This window comes from Acipenser ruthenus, chromosome 34 (genome assembly GCF_902713425.1).
Source record: "Acipenser ruthenus chromosome 34, fAciRut3.2 maternal haplotype, whole genome shotgun sequence".
NCBI lineage: Eukaryota > Metazoa > Chordata > Actinopteri > Acipenseriformes > Acipenseridae > Acipenser > Acipenser ruthenus.
In genome coordinates this window covers 1,840,001-1,857,172 of record NC_081222.1, presented here as the reverse complement: position 1 = coordinate 1,857,172, position 17,172 = coordinate 1,840,001, and the positions used below count along the sequence as shown (strand labels likewise).

Sequence of the window (17,172 nt, the reverse complement as noted above, 5' to 3'; positions counted from 1 at the left end):
GGTTAGGCAGGTCCGAGGAAACTCATGTCCATTGAAAATCCCTGTAGTGTAAAGTTCTGAAGTCAACTTTGTGTTGCACGTTGTCTGGGAGTTTATAGCCCTACTGGTTGCCCAATTCTAAACCAGCCAGTATTTGTTCTGATTCCCTGGGTAGACTTACTGTTTTTACTGCAATAATAATGTGTTGTTGTTTTAAAGAAAATTTTAAAGAAAGACAAAATAATTTTTCACAATACTACACACACACACATACACTGCCAAAGCAGATTTTTTCAATATAAGTTTTCACTGCTCCCCTGCTGCATTCAACTCAAAAAATATGATTCATTCAAAACCTTAAGGTTGGACGGCAGGTCGCCTGTCTATCAATATATTGGATTACTCTAATTCAGTGTTTATTCATTATTTTATTATTCTCATTTTTTTCCTTTTACAGGCTTTATTGGATTAACCGAAAACAAAATACACCACTACAACTAGTCAAGCAATTACATCATTAGAATTGTATTAAACACTATTATTATTATTATTATTATTATTATTATTATTATTATTAAATACCCAACTACCTTTTTTCTTTTACTGTTAAATGTCTGCCTGTTTCCCAATAAGGATTGGGGAGCAGGAGTCTCTCAGCAACAAGCGAGTCATCCATCAATAAACAGACTCTTCCTTCAAGCTATCCCCAGGAGGTCAGTGTGCCAGATATAACAGGAGTGGAGTACAGAAGTCTCTGGCTAAGAGAACCCCCCTCGGAAAGCCAGCCAAGTGTCCTCTAAGACACAACATGCCAAAGCCAGTCACGATATGGATCAATAAATACAAAGGTATTTATTAATCGTCGTGACGCACGTGCGTCAGCATATGAAAGGAACAGAATAAGGAAGAGAAAATCAATAGGCAAGCGAATGTCAATAAACTGTAATTATAAAGTACCTGACAAACTAACGTTAATAAACTAAATTAACAAAGCACCCCTACACACGCAAAACAATGCAGCAGATTACTCTCGTGTCGGGTTTGAAAAGATTGATCATTTGAGTTTGATGAAGGTTATCAGGTTACAAAAACAGTACTGTATCGGTTTTGAATCAGTAAGTAACGAATCGCTATCGGTGCCACAAAGGTGTTTATTTAAGCGAAGTTCCTGTTCCTTTAGGCAGAGCATTTACAATGGGGAAAAATCTGTTTCACCACAAGGGTGTTCCCTTAGGCGAAGTGTTCTCTTAGGAACTGTTCCTGTACACGGAGACTACTGTATGCGGTATGCGTTCTTTCACCTACACGCAGACTGACAAGTTGACAGCGATAAAAAAAAAGGTTTTGACAGCAGCTAGCACTGTAAAATAGACACGAATCCCATTGTCATTATTACCGGCCATTTGTTCAGTTGCATTTTTACAGTGCTGGAAACATCAAGGGAAATACATCAAGGCACACCAACGCAGCTCGTACAAGGACCTGAAGTCCGACTAACACTGTATGATGTTCATCTTAAAAATGTGTCCCTAAAGCTGAGGGACACAAAGCCACTTTTTCAGAAACAGTGGCTTGAAACTTAGTTCCAGGAGACCTAGTTTAAGGCAACTTTGCTGTTTTCAAACCCCAAGTCTCCCCTGGTTTCCTGGAATCAAGTTCCAAGCCACAAAGTAGCTTCGTGTTCCCTCGGCTTAAAAGCCTGCTGTATATTTTAATTAACTTTTCTTTTAACCAGGAAAGTCCCTTCAAGATTTTTTGGTCAAGAAGGTGGCATATCATAAAAAATAATAAAACACAAATGAGCACAACCAACATAAAGAAGTTGATCATATTACCAGAAACATAAACACGTCTGTTAAGACGCACCGGTTTATTGTTAGCATTTGGAAGATTCAGGTTTAAAGTGAAAGCAAAGCTTACAGAGATTAGCCTAGCCAGTGCATCGTTTTTAAAAATAAAAAGACACGTTTGCTACAACAAGGGCTTTATGCTCCAAAACGCTCCTCCGCACCTGTTAATATGCCCGAGAGAGATAAGAATTGGGGAATTGCATTCTCCGCTGCAGTGGAACCACTGTAAGGAGTGTGACAGAGTACTGCAGCTTGCCTTGAGCCCTCGAGGATACAGGCACAAAGCCTTCTGCTTTGCTGGGGTTAATAAGGAAGATAAGAGAATGTGAATTCAGTCTCTGGGGGAAGAGGGAGGGAGGGCTTTCAATTCCATTTCAGAAACGCAACAGCTATCATTGCTGCTTCTTTGCTGGAATCCAATAAACCTGCCCTTTACTAACCCCCACCCCCCTCCCTCTGCACAGAGATAGCAAGCTTCTAAAGCTGATGGAACACGAAGCCACTTTGTGGCTTGGAACTTGGTTTCAGGAGATTAAGTTTCAGGTCTCCCAGTCTCCTGGAACAAGCTGCTCTTTCTCTTTCTGCCCAGACCTCATTAGCACCCTTTGCATATTAAACACGAAAGCGAAAGAGTCACTGAAGAAAATCCGAGCGCAGTGTCAGGGGTTTCATGAGTGTAATAACATAAGAACATAAGAAAGTTTACAAACGAGAGGAGGCCATTCGGCCCGTCTTGCTCATTTGGTTGTTATTAGCTTATTGATCCCAGAATCTCATCAAGCAGCTTCTTGAAGGATCCCAGGGTGTACAGTCTAGTCTCAATGAATCTTAAAGATAGGTGATGAAAATGTAACAGGACAGATTAGTGGAGTGTTGCTGTACATGTTGACCTCTACAGGATTAAAAATACTGATATGGAGGGCAAAGTGCAAGCGTCCATAAAATGGGGATTAGGCCTGAAAGCAACAGCCAAAAAATGACATTTTCTTACTATGGAAGTTCTGACCTTTGATGGAACAACCGTAGGGTATATTTGCAGAAATGAACTTGTCTATTGACACTTTCTGATTTGTTTCCATGTGTAATGAGTTTGGTGCAATCATGTTGTCTTTACTTTGCATCCATTTGTTTTTTTAACATGAGCGCTGTCTTTAAACACTATCTTCATTTAATTCTGATCACATCACACAGTGAAAAATATGCTGAAGACTGAAGCTGTTTAAAAATGGTGCAAAGTAGGTAATCTACATGATCAAAATTGTGGGCCAACATAGGATTCAACACACATGGGAATAAAATCTATGAGGAGGCTGTGTGGTCCTGTGGTTAAAGAAAAGGGCTTGTAACCAGGAGGTCCCTGATTCAAATCCCATCTCAGCCACTGACTCATTGTGTGACCCTGAGCAAGTCACTTCACCTCCTTGTGCTCCGTCTTTCGGGTGAGACGTAGTTGTAAGTGACTCTGCAGCTGATGCATAGTTCACACACCCTAGTCTCTGTAAGTTGCCTTGGGTAAAGGTGTCTGCTACATAAACAAATAATGCAATATACAGGTTCATTTCAGCACTCATGTTCTTCCATATTAACACATAGAAAAGTTTACCATGGTATTTTTGCACTGTAGTTTTGTAGTTTTACCATGCTTTTGCAATGGTTATACCATGCATTTACCATAGTTTACCATGTTTTTTTTAATATGCTTTATCATACCTCGCTGTAATTTACAATGCTTGCCTATGTTTTACCATGCTTTCACCGCGCTTTACTAAACTTTACTACGCTTTTAGAAGGGAACCGTCCCATCTACTAGACCTTTGTCCTTTCAGTAAAGGTTAAACAGAGGTTTTCAAAGACCCATTGATAATGGAAAGTAATGCAGAAAGCTCTGCCGAGGTCCATCCTGCTGGTATCGGCTGTGAAGAGCTACACAGGGGAGAGAACGAACAGCCCACCTGAATACAGCTCAGGCAAGTCAGTGGAGCATGGACTACTGAACAGGCACATCAAGCTGAAACAACACAGCTACGAGTACCAGAGACCAATGGAAAAAATAAAGCTTCACCTTGTGACGGTGCCCTTGACTTTGCATTCGTTATGCATGCTTTTAAATCCTGCTGTGGGGGACTTTAGTACTTTATTAAAAAGCTGGAATAGAATGGACTATGTTTCCCGCAATACAAACGAGTGTCTTTTAGTTTTACACAGATCTACAAGTCTCCAACACGCACAGTACTGCTTAGGTAATCAAAGACGCCAAGACAGAAGGGCATGCTCTGGGACCTGAACACTGCCTGCTGTGTACAGACTTGGGGAACTCATTGAACTCTACCAGGAAAAGGACTGGAAAGGAACGCTGTGTTTGCACGACCCGAAAGGGGTCCAGCTGGACGAGGCTGCAATGCTTGCAGCTGTCGCATCTAAATGTCACGGGAGAGCAGGCGGACTCCTGCCTGCAATGTCTCACCTCTCTCCTGATGAGAAAGGTGTGACAGTACCCCTAACCTGTGGCTCCAGAGAGGGCAGGCTGGACTGGTAACAAGAGCACAGCAAAGGATACACACAGTGCATCTTTGCCACTGCACAAAGACAGCCCCCAACATCCCTTACAGATATGCTCTGCACCTTCATGGAAGCAGTGAGTGGAGCTGGGCAGTTAGTAAAGCACGCTGCTGTTAATGCATTTCTGTATTGTATTTCAGAGCCGGTACTAAATACTGCAAGGTAAGCTCGGTATACCTAGTGTGCTTCACAGTGGGTGGCTGTGAGATGCTTTATTCATTGAAATGTTATTCTACCCAATGTTAAAACTTTTTTTTTTAATGAAAGGCAGTAGAAAATAAGTTACGGAATGCATAAAAAACCTAATTTGCACATGCATTTAAATCTTATATTTAATTAAAATATTTTTTTAAATCCGTAGTTATAATTGATTGCAAGACCCTAATGCAAATATTCTGTGGAGTATATTTTTGGCTCTATAAATGATCAGTCGTCCAGTGTATTCAATTCCTCATGCTATATTTAAAGAATTAAACAGCCTTTAAAGAAGTCTTAAAGGAAATGCTCTGTGAATAGGAAAATGTTGCACGGCAATGATCTGACCTAGGCAAGCTACAGTAGCATTAACAAAAGCCTCTACCTTTCTGTGGTTTCATGATTATTTAAAATGTTTTGAATATAGCGTTCTTCCCTAGGGGTCTGTGAGGACAGTACAAAAGATTCATTAGTAAGACTTAAAATAGCAATACAAAATTATTAAAAAAAGAACCTTTACAAGCTAAAGGCATTCTTAATTTTTAATCTGCACACACTCTAATTGTCTGTATCCCATTCAAACAACTCTCCTGTTTTGTTTCTCGCAGTGTTTTCTTTGCACATGGTTTTATTTTTCTCTCTCGAGCTCCAGCAGGCAGGATGTTGCGGAAAGCAGCACAAAGGAATATTCACTAGAAAGCTTCCTGAGGGCATCAGATGATTTTTAATGGTTAGGTATTGGGTTAGGGTTAGGTTTTAGGGCTGGGGTTGCTTAAGGTTAGGGTTGGGGTTGGGTTGGGGTCAGGGGGGCTTGATTTCATACAGTTGCCGAGCTCTGGAAGTGAATGGTGGGAGTGCTTGACAGATGCCCTCAAATCATCTGATGCCCTCAGGACACTTTCTAGCGGTTATTCCTTTACACGGCTTGCAGAAACAGGGAGTTCACCAAATCCCCAGGAAATCAGCAACCTCTGTCGTTGCGATGGGAACCTCCTCTTCTCGGCCACGCCCACTTCCTGTGCCATTGTGTTTAGCAAACAAACTTTTACTGATCAAGGACCTCTCAGAGCGGTCTAACTAACTGCCCGGCGTGCTGGGTGTAATGTAAAATGAATTTCAGTGAAACCAGGTCAGATCTTCTAGATCCGGGGCAGCAGTGTGGAGTAGGGGTTAGGGCTCTGGACTCTTGACCGGATGGTCGTGGGTTCAATCCCAGGTGGGGGACACTGCTGCTGTACCCTTGAGCAAGGTACTTTACCTAGATTGCTCCAGTAAAAACCCAACTGTATAATTGGGTAATTGTATGTAAAAATAATGTGATATCTGTATAATGTGATATCTTGTAACATTTGTGAGTCGCCCTGGATAAGGGTGTCTGCTAAGAAATAAATAATAATAATAATAATCTGTAACTTAGTTCAACCGTACAGCGAAAAATGTCATTGCACTGCACTTGGTCGATCCGTGCGTGTGCATGTAAACCATGCTAGATGCATAGTATAACCATGGGAAAGCACAGGGAAACTGCATGAGAACATTTACAGAGGTAAGCGTTTCCTTCTTTCTGAAATCCCCTCCCTTTGCTCGCAGGGGTTTTGCCCAGCTCTAGAGGCTAGCCCTGAAGGCACTGCACACTCTCTCCTCAGCCAGAGCTTAATGGACCAGATCATACATTCCAGATCCCCCTGGCTCTCTCTGCCCACAAATCCCTCACAACTCATAATAGAAAAAATAATAGAGGAGTGAGCCTGGCTGAATATTGATGGAGAGGAAAGACTCTTTATGAGCGTCTATATTCAAGTGCTTTTCATTACGCATGTCTTTCATTTCACCGTTTTATTGACAGTTGGTATTTATGTATTAACTTGGTGCTCGTGCAGTTAAGTGCGTTTCAAAGCTGAATGACTAACAGCACTGGTTTGATATTCATAAAACTGCGGTTTACGCAATGACCAGTGTGTAAACAACTGTAATCAATAAAACAGGATTACAACCCCCACCCCCCCCCCAAAAAAAACACCCTTTGTGAATATTGCACAGCTGTGTTCTATGCTTCTCACACTCAAGTTTCACCATGGCTGTGTTTGTTGTAACACCCAAAACATCCAGCATGTTGTAAACCATCATATCTGACAGTGTTTCATGAAAAATCCTCAGCCATAATGTGATGATAGTCTTAACACGGTCCTTCGCGGTGTTATTACCAGGCTGTAGCTTTGCGGGTAAGATAATTGAAGTTGTAGGAGACAGGTCACGTCAATCCTCTTTGCTCTCTAAATGCATTTCCTGTCTGCTGCCATTTCTATTATTCATGCTGAGGGGAGCGAGGTTAAGCACCCGCGGTACATATTTATAGAGAGAGAATAACACACGACAGGCTGTTTATTGGGACGCTGTAATTCCAACAGGAGAAGAAGCCCCTGTCATTTGCACAGTTGCCAGCGTAAAGTTTATGAATTAGCAGTGTGGAGTAGTGGTTAGGGCTCTGGACTCTTAACCGGAGGGTCGTGGGTTCAATCCCAGGTGGGGGGACACTGCTGCTGTACCCTTGAGCAAGGTACTTTACCTAGATTGCTCCAGTAAAAACCCAACTGTATAAATGGGTAATTGTATGTAAAAATAATGTGATATCTTGTAACAATTGTAAGTCGCCTCTGCTAAGAAATAAATAATAATAATAAGGAATTATGGAATTAACTACTTTGTCACGCTATGAGGATGAGACCAGACCATGTTTCAAATGTGATCAATGTTTGCCATTTATTAGTTCCCAATACCCACATTGCATTCTGCATTGAACGTGATTGTTTAGATCCAATACGTGCCGCTAGTATTAACAGAGATAGAGAACTGATCAGATTGCCTGAACCTCCGGAGAGAGTCCTCAGACTGATTCACCGCTAATCCACGATGACCCTGGAGGTATTAGAGGCTTCTCTATCTGTGTCGCCTCCATGCCTGGTATTGATACCATATGGGCTCAGGACACACATGACTACAGTCTGTTTTTGTTATCTTGCTAATTATCAATAGCATTTAGCCCTTTAGCTGTTGCTCCATTCAAGTGCAATTGACCACTAACCAATCTTTACCGTGGTTAATTGTTTAACAGGTTTCATCCCACACATTTCTGCACATGCTTTATCTCTCCAATCATTTTAGTGACTCTGCTTATGCCAAAGCTACCTCCAGTAAACTGCTTTAACATTACCAATATAGTAGAGTAGTTTTACTCTCATATGATATTTCCATTGCGTTTTTATCTTGCACCCTGAGAGCATCAGAAGCCAATAGGGTCAGCACTCGATACAAGGCAGTGTGGTCCAGTGGTTAAAGTCCAGGGCTTGTCACCGGGTTCAAATCCCACCTCTGCCACTGACTGACTCACTGTGTGTGACCCTGAGCAAGTCACTTCACCTCCTTGTGCTCCGTCCTGCGGATGAGATGTTAAATCACTGTCCTATTGTAAGCGACTCTGTAAAGCGCTGAGGTGTGATGGTGGTCCACTATGAAAGGCGCTATATAAAAAGAAAGATATTATTATTTAATTGATTTAAACAGTGGCAGATTTGAATCATGACACTTAATTTAATGGAGACTCGCACACACTACGTGAGATGTTGGTTTTTCGCAGTGTCCTCCTTCTAATGATTTAAATGTTAATTAGTTCTGCCACCGTTTACATCAGTTGAAAAGGCTTCATAGTGTTTGTTTCTCTGTTAGAAACACGGAGGGCTGCGTTTTCAAATACCTTTCTCCAGTCTTTTAATTAGCTCAAGAACCAAGCCGCGAAGTCAAATGTAATTCCAGGTTTCCTAATCACTCTCAAGTTGTCCCCCACTATGTAGCATCTCTCCCCACCCCTACCCGCCCCCCTTTCGTTAGCACAGAATTCTGCTGTAGACTCGTTTTAATTCGACTCTGAATGAGTCATTGATGTTGTGTGTGTGTGTGTGTGTGTGTGTGTGTGTGTGTGTGTGTGTGTGTGTTTTATAGCAGTGCTTTTAAAGGCATAACAACTGAAGTCAGGGTTTGTTTTGCTGCTGCATAATGCATAGTTTTAATATTGAAATGGGTTCCCCGAAGCAAAAATGCAAATACAGTACAAGCCCACAGCGAGGTATACAGACAAGTGGGGAGACAATGCTAATGTGCCTATTAAACTGTCCTTAAGGAAAATACCATTTGAATTTAATTATGTTACTAGCATATTTGTCTTACAGAAACATTACCATAAACCACCAAAACCAGGAATACATAAGGACAGGGGGGCACAACCTCTTGACTGGAGGGTCGTGGGTTCAATCCCAGGTGGGGGACAATGCTGCTGTACCCTTGAGCAAGGTATATATGTAGATAGATAGATAGATAGATATGGCCAAACGTTTTGCATCATCTTTTATTTAACATCATGTAATCAAAGAAACTCCAAAATGATATTGCAGAAGTCTACCGGAAGCCTTAACAGTAGTACAGTAGTATTTCATGTTAGATTTCGAAATGTCACATTTCTTCAATTTTTGTCAGTTTTCCGTTAAGTATATGGAAAACTACAAAGCGGTGTGCAATTCAATATGTTAACATAACATTATTCAGCAGGTTTCATTCGACTTTATGAAGCAAAATGAGTTAATTCTATAGGGTGATGCAAAACATTTGGCCATATCAGTATATATATATATATATATATATATATATATATATATATATATATATATATATATATATAGTATAAGCCCAGATATGATTAATTATGTAATAGGAGGAAGCAAAGAAAAACGACTAAGAGTTTTGTTTTACAGCTATTCCTGAGTGCAATCTCCATTCTCGTGATTTCTAATAAGTTAATAGGTCGTGTGTCGGGTGTCTCTTTCTTGTATGAGAGATGTCATTTCAGAGCAGCCTCTCTCATACAATGTGAGACTACACACACAATATATCAACTTATAGTAAAGCACGATATTTTCTCTGTAGGTGTATTTCCGATCTGGGCAGAACGCCAGATTCATTCTCCTCGGGTGGTTATAATGAATAATCCATCACCGCAAAAAAACAAAATGCTATCCGGACACATTTTATTTAATGTATTTATTTACCGAATTCATCACCTGGTGGTTCACAACACATTATAGTATTATGACAAGCAATTCCCTTTTTTTTCTGTATACACAAATATTCATAAAATGTTTTTAAAAAAAGGGGTTTTAGCACCTGCAAGGGTTGCGACATCACTGCAATTAGAAGGCTAATGCGCGGCTGCATTGCGTGCAGGGTTAGGAAGCGATCAATGCAATTAGCTGCTGTTGTTGCTCTAAATTAGATTCAGAGCCCATTATCACGTCTTTAATTGCGTTAGTCGAGTTAATCACCTTGTGTGTTGTTTTTTTAGGATTGATAATATTGGCTGCAGTATAGGTTGCTATATAATGTCATGCTATAAAAGTGTTTCGTAGAGCATCCGAAATTCATGACGCACAAAATGTAAAACACAATATATTAATTTATAATCAATGTGGTCTATCCAAGGGTAACTAATTAGGCTGCCTCGCGAACTGGTCACTAGTTTAGCGCAGTCAACAGATCGTTTCTGCTAGCAGAACAGAAGCAATTCAACGTGAAGGCTTTGTAATATCTACACACCCTGACTTTGCTGACGATACAGCTGTCTGAAAGGTCTTTGTATCAGATAGTTTGCATCACATTAATATCTGGGTCTGCTATAGATACACTCGTTCAGTACAAACCCCCAGGATGCAGAGTGATATTTGTATTGATGATTATGTAGTACGGATACAGATTAGTTATTGATTTAACCAAGGGGACACTAAAGGGGTTGACGATTGGGGGAGGTGGTGGGGTGTGAATCAATTGCATAAGGAGGGGTTAAGTGTCCGGTTTCTGTCTTTAAGAACCTATGCCACACTTCTTTTTTACAACACACACACACACACAGTGTGTTGGGAAAGCAGCGAGGCGAAATCTCCTGGGTGGTAAATCTTATAATGGGGAATCTGAATGTCTAAGCGACTTCATAATTGAACTCTTGCTTAATTAAATTGACTGCGATTCCCCAGAGGGGGACATTTGGCATCTCCAGTCATCCTTGCAATGTTCCGCACTGGGTGTAAAAAAAACCCCAAAAAACACTCAGTGTGATACACGTTTGATAACGTGGGTCTCGGCAGGGCAGCGTGTGAAACTATCGACTGCTGTATCATTTAAAGGCTAATGGCACTGACTGCTGCACCAACTGCTGCGTCTTCGGGGTCTGTCCAGAACTACTGAAATTACATTCATTCATAACCTTAAAACGCTCGACAGCACTGAACCAAGAAATGCTAAAAGAAACTGAAATTCAATGACATGCATTTCGACTGGAAGGCTTTTTCGATGTCTTTTAGTATTTCTTACATTACCGATACAGGATATGATGGGGCTTCACACCCCCTGATTAGCACTAATGTTAATTTAGTTAATGTAGTCTAAGGCTAGTGCTAATTGCGATCTGTAAAACCAAACCACAGAAACCTGCTAGGAGCCCACAATCCTGTGCAATACAGTTCAGTCAAGAAACCCTTGCGATTTATCAATGCACTAAAAAAAATATATATATATTATTATTTATTCACATTCTGTTGCAGACTTCAGACTCGTTCTATTTTTCTTTTGAGTTCTGGTCAGACAGCTCTGTGTTCATCTCCAGGGCTCGCTTGTCAATACAGATCACTGAGTCTTTGGAAGAACACAGACTCCGAGCTGTCCGTGGTGCTGATGCGCCGCGCTGTTTCAAGCGCGTTTTCTCTATGCTTCGTTTCAGGAGGATAGTTTGGGGCAGTGTTAATGCTCAGTCTGGGGAATCACTGGCTGGTCGGCAGGCTTGGTTAGTTTGGACGGTCACATACAGCCTCTCTTGCCACCCCAGTGTGCTTGTTTTTTGTTGTGTTATTTCCTTCAATCAATCAGTAAATCAAATCCTTTATTCAACTTGGTCAGGCTGAGAGTGTTGAGCTGCCACAAACCCCTGTTGTGAACTCCAGTCTCCGCGTGCTGTTCCAGCGACTGCCCTCCCCTCCCTCTGCATGCAGGTTCATTCAGGTCTAAGTGTGGGGAATGGGTAGTAAAGCACTGTGCTGTTCCAGCGACTGCCCACCCCTCCCTCTGCACACAGGTTCATTCACGTCTCAGTGTGGGGGATGGGTAGTAAAGCACTGTGCTGTTCCAGCAACTGCCCTCCCCTCCCTCTGCACACAGGTTCATTCAGGTCTAAGTGTGGGGAATGGGTAGTAAAGCACTGTGCTGTTCCAGCGACTGCCCACTCCTCCCTCTGCACTCAGGTTCATTCAGGTCTCAGTGTGGGGGGATGGGTAGTAAATCACTGTGCTGTTCCAGCGACTGCCCTCCCCTCCCTCTGCAAGCAGGTTCATTCGTGTATCTATTCATTATTGTGGACTGAAGGAGAAGCATTGGCAGGAGGGTCTAAGCAGTTCCAAAATGCGATCTGTAAAACCGCTAATAATAATGATACAAGTTGAAGCCCCTCTGTTGCTGGCCAGGTGGCACAGTTGGACACTTCACTCGCCTGTGGTTGCCTTCTTCTGCTTTGCATTGCATGTGGTGTGTAGCACAGATATTATTACACTCCCAGCTCTCTGACTGTGACAGCAGCTTACCAGGGGGTAAGGACGGCTTTATCGTCTCTGTCAAGGTCTCTGGGGCGTTTATAAGAGCAAAAGAACATTTGGGAACGAGAAAAGGCCATTCGGTCCCATCGAGGCTCGTCCCTTGTTAGCGCACCATTCTCCCCTACTGGGGGGGACTCATTTAAAAGCACAGAATCTTTTTTTTTAAATGTTCCCAGTGTTTTAGACCCATCACCTGGTAGGCTATTCCATGCATTTATAACTCTCTTTGTAAAAACAGTGCTTCCTACCTTCTGTTCTAAACTCTACTCAGCTTCCACTTACACCCTCTTGTTCTTCTCTTTGTGCTAAATTCCATGCTGGGTTTTTGGGGGAAAATAAATCAGTACAAATGAAACTGCTAATGCACAGTATTTAAGCACTAGTTACAAACAGCCTGGTTGTGAATGCTGTTAACAGGCGAGTTCTGTTATGTAAACAGGTCTGTTTTGCTTGGACTGCAGCCTTAAGAAATCTTACTGATAAACAGTATATATTACAGTCAAGTACAAAACAGTCATGTGACGTGCCTCCCCAAGGTCACACAGCGCATCCTGGTCTCTGAGCTGGGATTTGAGCTGGAGGGCTGATCAGATATTAACAAGCTGGGTGGCAACAAGGCTTGCTTTCTTGTTGTTAAGGTGGAGAGTGCATACAAGTTACAATTCAGCTACACCTGTCAACTACAGCTTGAGGTTTGACCCCTATACCGCTCCGTTGCACATGCAGTATTGTATTGCATGGAACTCCCTAGGAATTCGATTCTCTGCATTCTACACTCAATGTCAACCGACCTTGCCACGGATTTGTGGGTGGAACAAGTGATTCAGTAATACCAATTTCCTAGCTCTATTAGTGACCAGCTGGGGGAGCCAGATCTATTTTCAAATCAGATTCTACATTAATTAATACAGCAATTAACCAACACACTGTAATCTATCTAATATAAAAAATAAATAAGCAAATAAATAAATAAGGTCGTGCGCAATTAGGAGGCGTCCATATGCGCCCTGCAACAGGGGGTTAAAAAACTATAATAATAATAATAATAATAATAATAATAATAATAATAATAATAATAACAGCGTGGAAGGGACACGCCAAGCAAGTACAAACGCCCTAGGATGTTTAAATTAATACATTAGTTAAAAGAGGGGGAAATGCGGCGAGCAGGTGCAACAAATCCGATAAGTTGTATTGCAGACACACCTTTTCAAATAAAGGAAGGAAATTGAAGCCGCGCAGCAGCCCACTGATAAACAGATGGTCATACACTGTAGCAGTTACGGGCAGCGCACTGTGTGTACTGTGCTGTGGAGTCTTCTGTCTAACAAACGCAAAGCAAAATGCAAAATGCATAAATAAAGAAACGCAAAGCGGAGGGTTGCGTTCACTAACTAAACTCGCTGGAGCCGGAGATTGCCTGCAGCGGCGGTGTCTGCAGCTGCAGCATTCAGTTGCCGTCGGAATTTTTTAAAGCAATCAAAAATCAGTTCCAAATCACACTCGCGCGTATCCGCGCACAGAGAGAGACAGACCGACGCGCTCATCAAAGTCCAGTGCGGGGTTTTGCAGAAAAGAAAGAACGAAAGAAAGGAAGAAAGAAAGAACGAAAGAAAGAAACCCTGGAAAAGCAAATGGATATCGGAGCGTTATGAGTTATACCAAATCTAACAACACCACCACCGACAAGCTGGGAAGGGGAGAGAGGAGGAGAGACGGAGAGGAGAAGATGAAAAGCGAGAGAGACTTGAATTAAGTGGCTTTGATTGACTCTCTGGATCACACTTTCTTTTTTTTTTTTAAAGAAAATATTTTAACTGGAAGCGCATGGGCTACACTGCTGTAAAACAGTGTTGCCATTGATATATCTTTATGTAAACAGCATTGCAGTTTCGTTTTACAAAAAGGGAACTGTGTGTTGGCCGGTGACCGCTTCAGTTGCAAATTCTGCAGTTGTTTGATCTAGAATTTCACAAACGGCAAACGTTTCACGACCGGAGTTATGGATAACAAGAGGTGATTGCTGCGGGTAACACACACTGAATACCAGACAGGGACAGTAAATCGCAGTACGGAGTAGTGTGTGCGAAACGGGGACGAATAACTCAGCAGGGATAAGCCAGAACGATTTTCCAATAAGAGACTGATAAAAAATAGTAATAAAAAAACCGCAATAAATTCAACTATAAAAAAGTGATCTATTATTATTGCGACATGGGTGAGGGAGTGGGTAACTTCGGGGCAGTCTGCGAGACAGACGGCTGCGCGTCTTCATCTGAAATGAAACGAGGATATTTGTCATCATTTTCCATCATTTAAGCTGGAAAGCATTCTCATACTGAAACGGGAGCTTTAGTTTTGGGAATGCAATCGTGATTGGTTTAGGGACAAGCCGCTGTGTTACTTGCCTATATACCCATTTTTTTCAAGAAATAAGAAAACCGAATAATCCCAACCCAGCGTGACTATTTGCACTGTGATTGATTTTTCTATATTACAGTATTTTTTTTGTGGTAGCAAAAATAATATCCAATATTGGAATATTAAAACAATAACCTTACATCGGAGACCCAGTTTCACATGCTTTGTACTGTAAATATACATAGCCTACAGAAAATATTTATTTTGCAAAGTTATTTACTTAATAATAGCCAGATTTATTTAGTTGTCTTTAGTTTTTTCCCCCCTCTGTATAAATAAAAAAGGGGTTATAATTTGTAATCGCATATTATTTGCACTATGATGGAGCCACAACCGTGCCCGAAAAAGAGCATGTCTCTCTCGCTGACTGTGCCCCGAGAAGGGCAGGCGACTCTGAAGCCTCCACCGCAGCATCTGTGGAGGACACCGCGGACCCACATCAAGATAAAGCACCGGGGATATTCGGATACCGACCGGCACCACCACCGGCAGATAGAGCGCTCCAACGCCATGGACACGAGCGACAGACCCGGACTCAAAAAGTCTCGCATGTCCTGGCCGTCCTCATTCCACGGGACTACCAGCACGTCGAGCGGCAACTGCACCTCCAAACGGTATGGCTTAAAAGTGCATTGTATTACAAAGCTGTCTATTGTTACCTGTGGGTGAGGCAGAGTTAGGGGTTGGTCTGGCTTTTTCATGTGTCTGTTGTACTATGGGAAAGGCAGGTTGGCCGTGCAAGCTGGGATGTTAGTTAGGGCTTTTGTGGCGTTTGTGACTACATACGGTTTTGGGGGTTGGTGCGTTGCATTGGGGGTCGGCTTTGGGGTATACACGTGCTTCGTTTTATATGTACTGTACAGCCTGCTTCGCTTTAAAGAAGTGCATGCGAGTACCCCCTACTACTACGCCAAAAGGATCAGATCCCTTTTTGCATGGGTATTCCATAGCATTGCCTCTACTCACCAGCAGGGGTCACCACTTCAACAGCACCACTTCCCGTTCCACAGCTGCAGGATTCACCCTGTTGTTTGTTAAGCGTGTTTGGACTCTGTGAAGTGTAAAGCTTTGTGTGTGTGCAGCCAGGGACAACACACAGGGGGCTGTGTGTTGGCTTTAGCTTGTGTTTGTCCTTGAGGGTGCCAGTCAGGTTGAGTGGAAGAATGAGAGGGGTTAAAGGGTTATGTTTGGGGAGGGGGGAGGGGTAACAATTGGAGTCCAGTTGGGTGGTAATGAGGGGACACGGAGCAGCTTTGTGGTTTGGAACTTGGTTTCAGGAGACCAGGTTTCAGTGCCACTGCGCGGCACACCAGGGAGACTTGTGGGGTTTGATACAGAAACCTCAAACTAGGTCTCCCGGCGGTCTCCTGGAACCAGGTTTCAAGCCGCTGTTCCTGAAAGAAAGTGGCTTTGTGTTCCTTGGAGCTTCAAAGTTTATGATACACAGCGAGTATATATATATATATATAGATAGTACACGCATTAGCTTGCAGAACACACTGAGTGCATCCAGTTAGTCAGTCCCCTGTTCACAATACCTGAATAATGCATGATCTTCACACATTGAAAACATGATTGGGAAAGAAGGGAATAGAAGTTCCAATGCATGTTGATCTGTCGTTATTTATGTTGGTGTGGATAGTGTAATAGACTATTGAGCTTTATCAGTCATACCTGAGCACTTAGCCTGTCTGATTTAGCTTGATACAATCAGTAAAGCCTCAAATGATTCAAACTGCTATGTGAGAAGCAAGATATTTTTGCAATCTTTTTTTTTTTTTTCGCTGGATCAGTCAACGTTTTTTTTTTTTAAAAGCATTTCTCAAGCTTTTATAAATTCTGAAACTCATTAATCTTGCACTGTATAATACTGCAATCTCACCATGTGCGTTGCTAATGGGGGTTTGCTAATGCATCAAACCACCTGCATACATTTAGAAGTGATTTATGAAATTAAATATTGATTGAGAACATAGTTGTTTTTTTGAAAAGCTATTTTACTTTTGTTAAATCATGCTCCGTACTTGCTCATGATTAAAAGGTGTATTGATTTTGGAAAGGAAAGGGAGGCGAAAGCTGCATGCAATGGAGGAGAGGCACTCAGGAGGGGATCAATGTCACTGATCAATAAGAAACAAGTCTTGAACTGAAGTGCGCCCGTCAGTACAGGGACCGAAGATGATCGAGCGCTTTAACCCACAACGCAGTCCAGTCTGAAAATACTCATTTTGCAGGGCCGTTCTCAATCAGGTTGATCTTTGGATACATTCGATCAGCGGTTCAAATAGTTCTCGATCGTTAGATTTCAGGGCTGAGTGAAGCTATCCTTGAAGGATTGTATTCCTGCTTTGGGCATCGCTGCAGGTGAATCGGGGACAAACGTGGGACTGGAGAAGCCGCCAGGAACGCTAGCAGTAAACCTAGGGTCGTATGCCGTTGGTCCACTGGTCTCGTGCAAGTAGAAGAAGCCTGTTTCTGTACAGCAA

General features: G+C 42.2%; 1 protein-coding gene across 4 annotated transcripts in view; it reads left to right on the top strand.

Annotated features, from left to right (window-relative positions):
- The window catches only part of LOC117962939 (cAMP-specific 3',5'-cyclic phosphodiesterase 4B-like), a 210,836-nt gene that overhangs the window by 51,632 nt on the left and 142,032 nt on the right, over positions 1 to 17,172 (top strand). For 2 of the 4 annotated variants that reach the window (XM_059006984.1, XM_059006983.1), the window contains exon 1: positions 13,529 to 15,300. The exons of the other annotated variants lie outside the window; for them this stretch is intronic. In XM_059006984.1, the coding sequence (XP_058862967.1) occupies positions 15,005 to 15,300 (296 nt within the window). In that variant the 5' untranslated portion in view covers positions 13,529 to 15,004. Of the gene's footprint in view, positions 1 to 13,528; positions 15,301 to 17,172 lie in introns of those variants that run through there. 4 annotated transcript variants of the gene reach the window in all.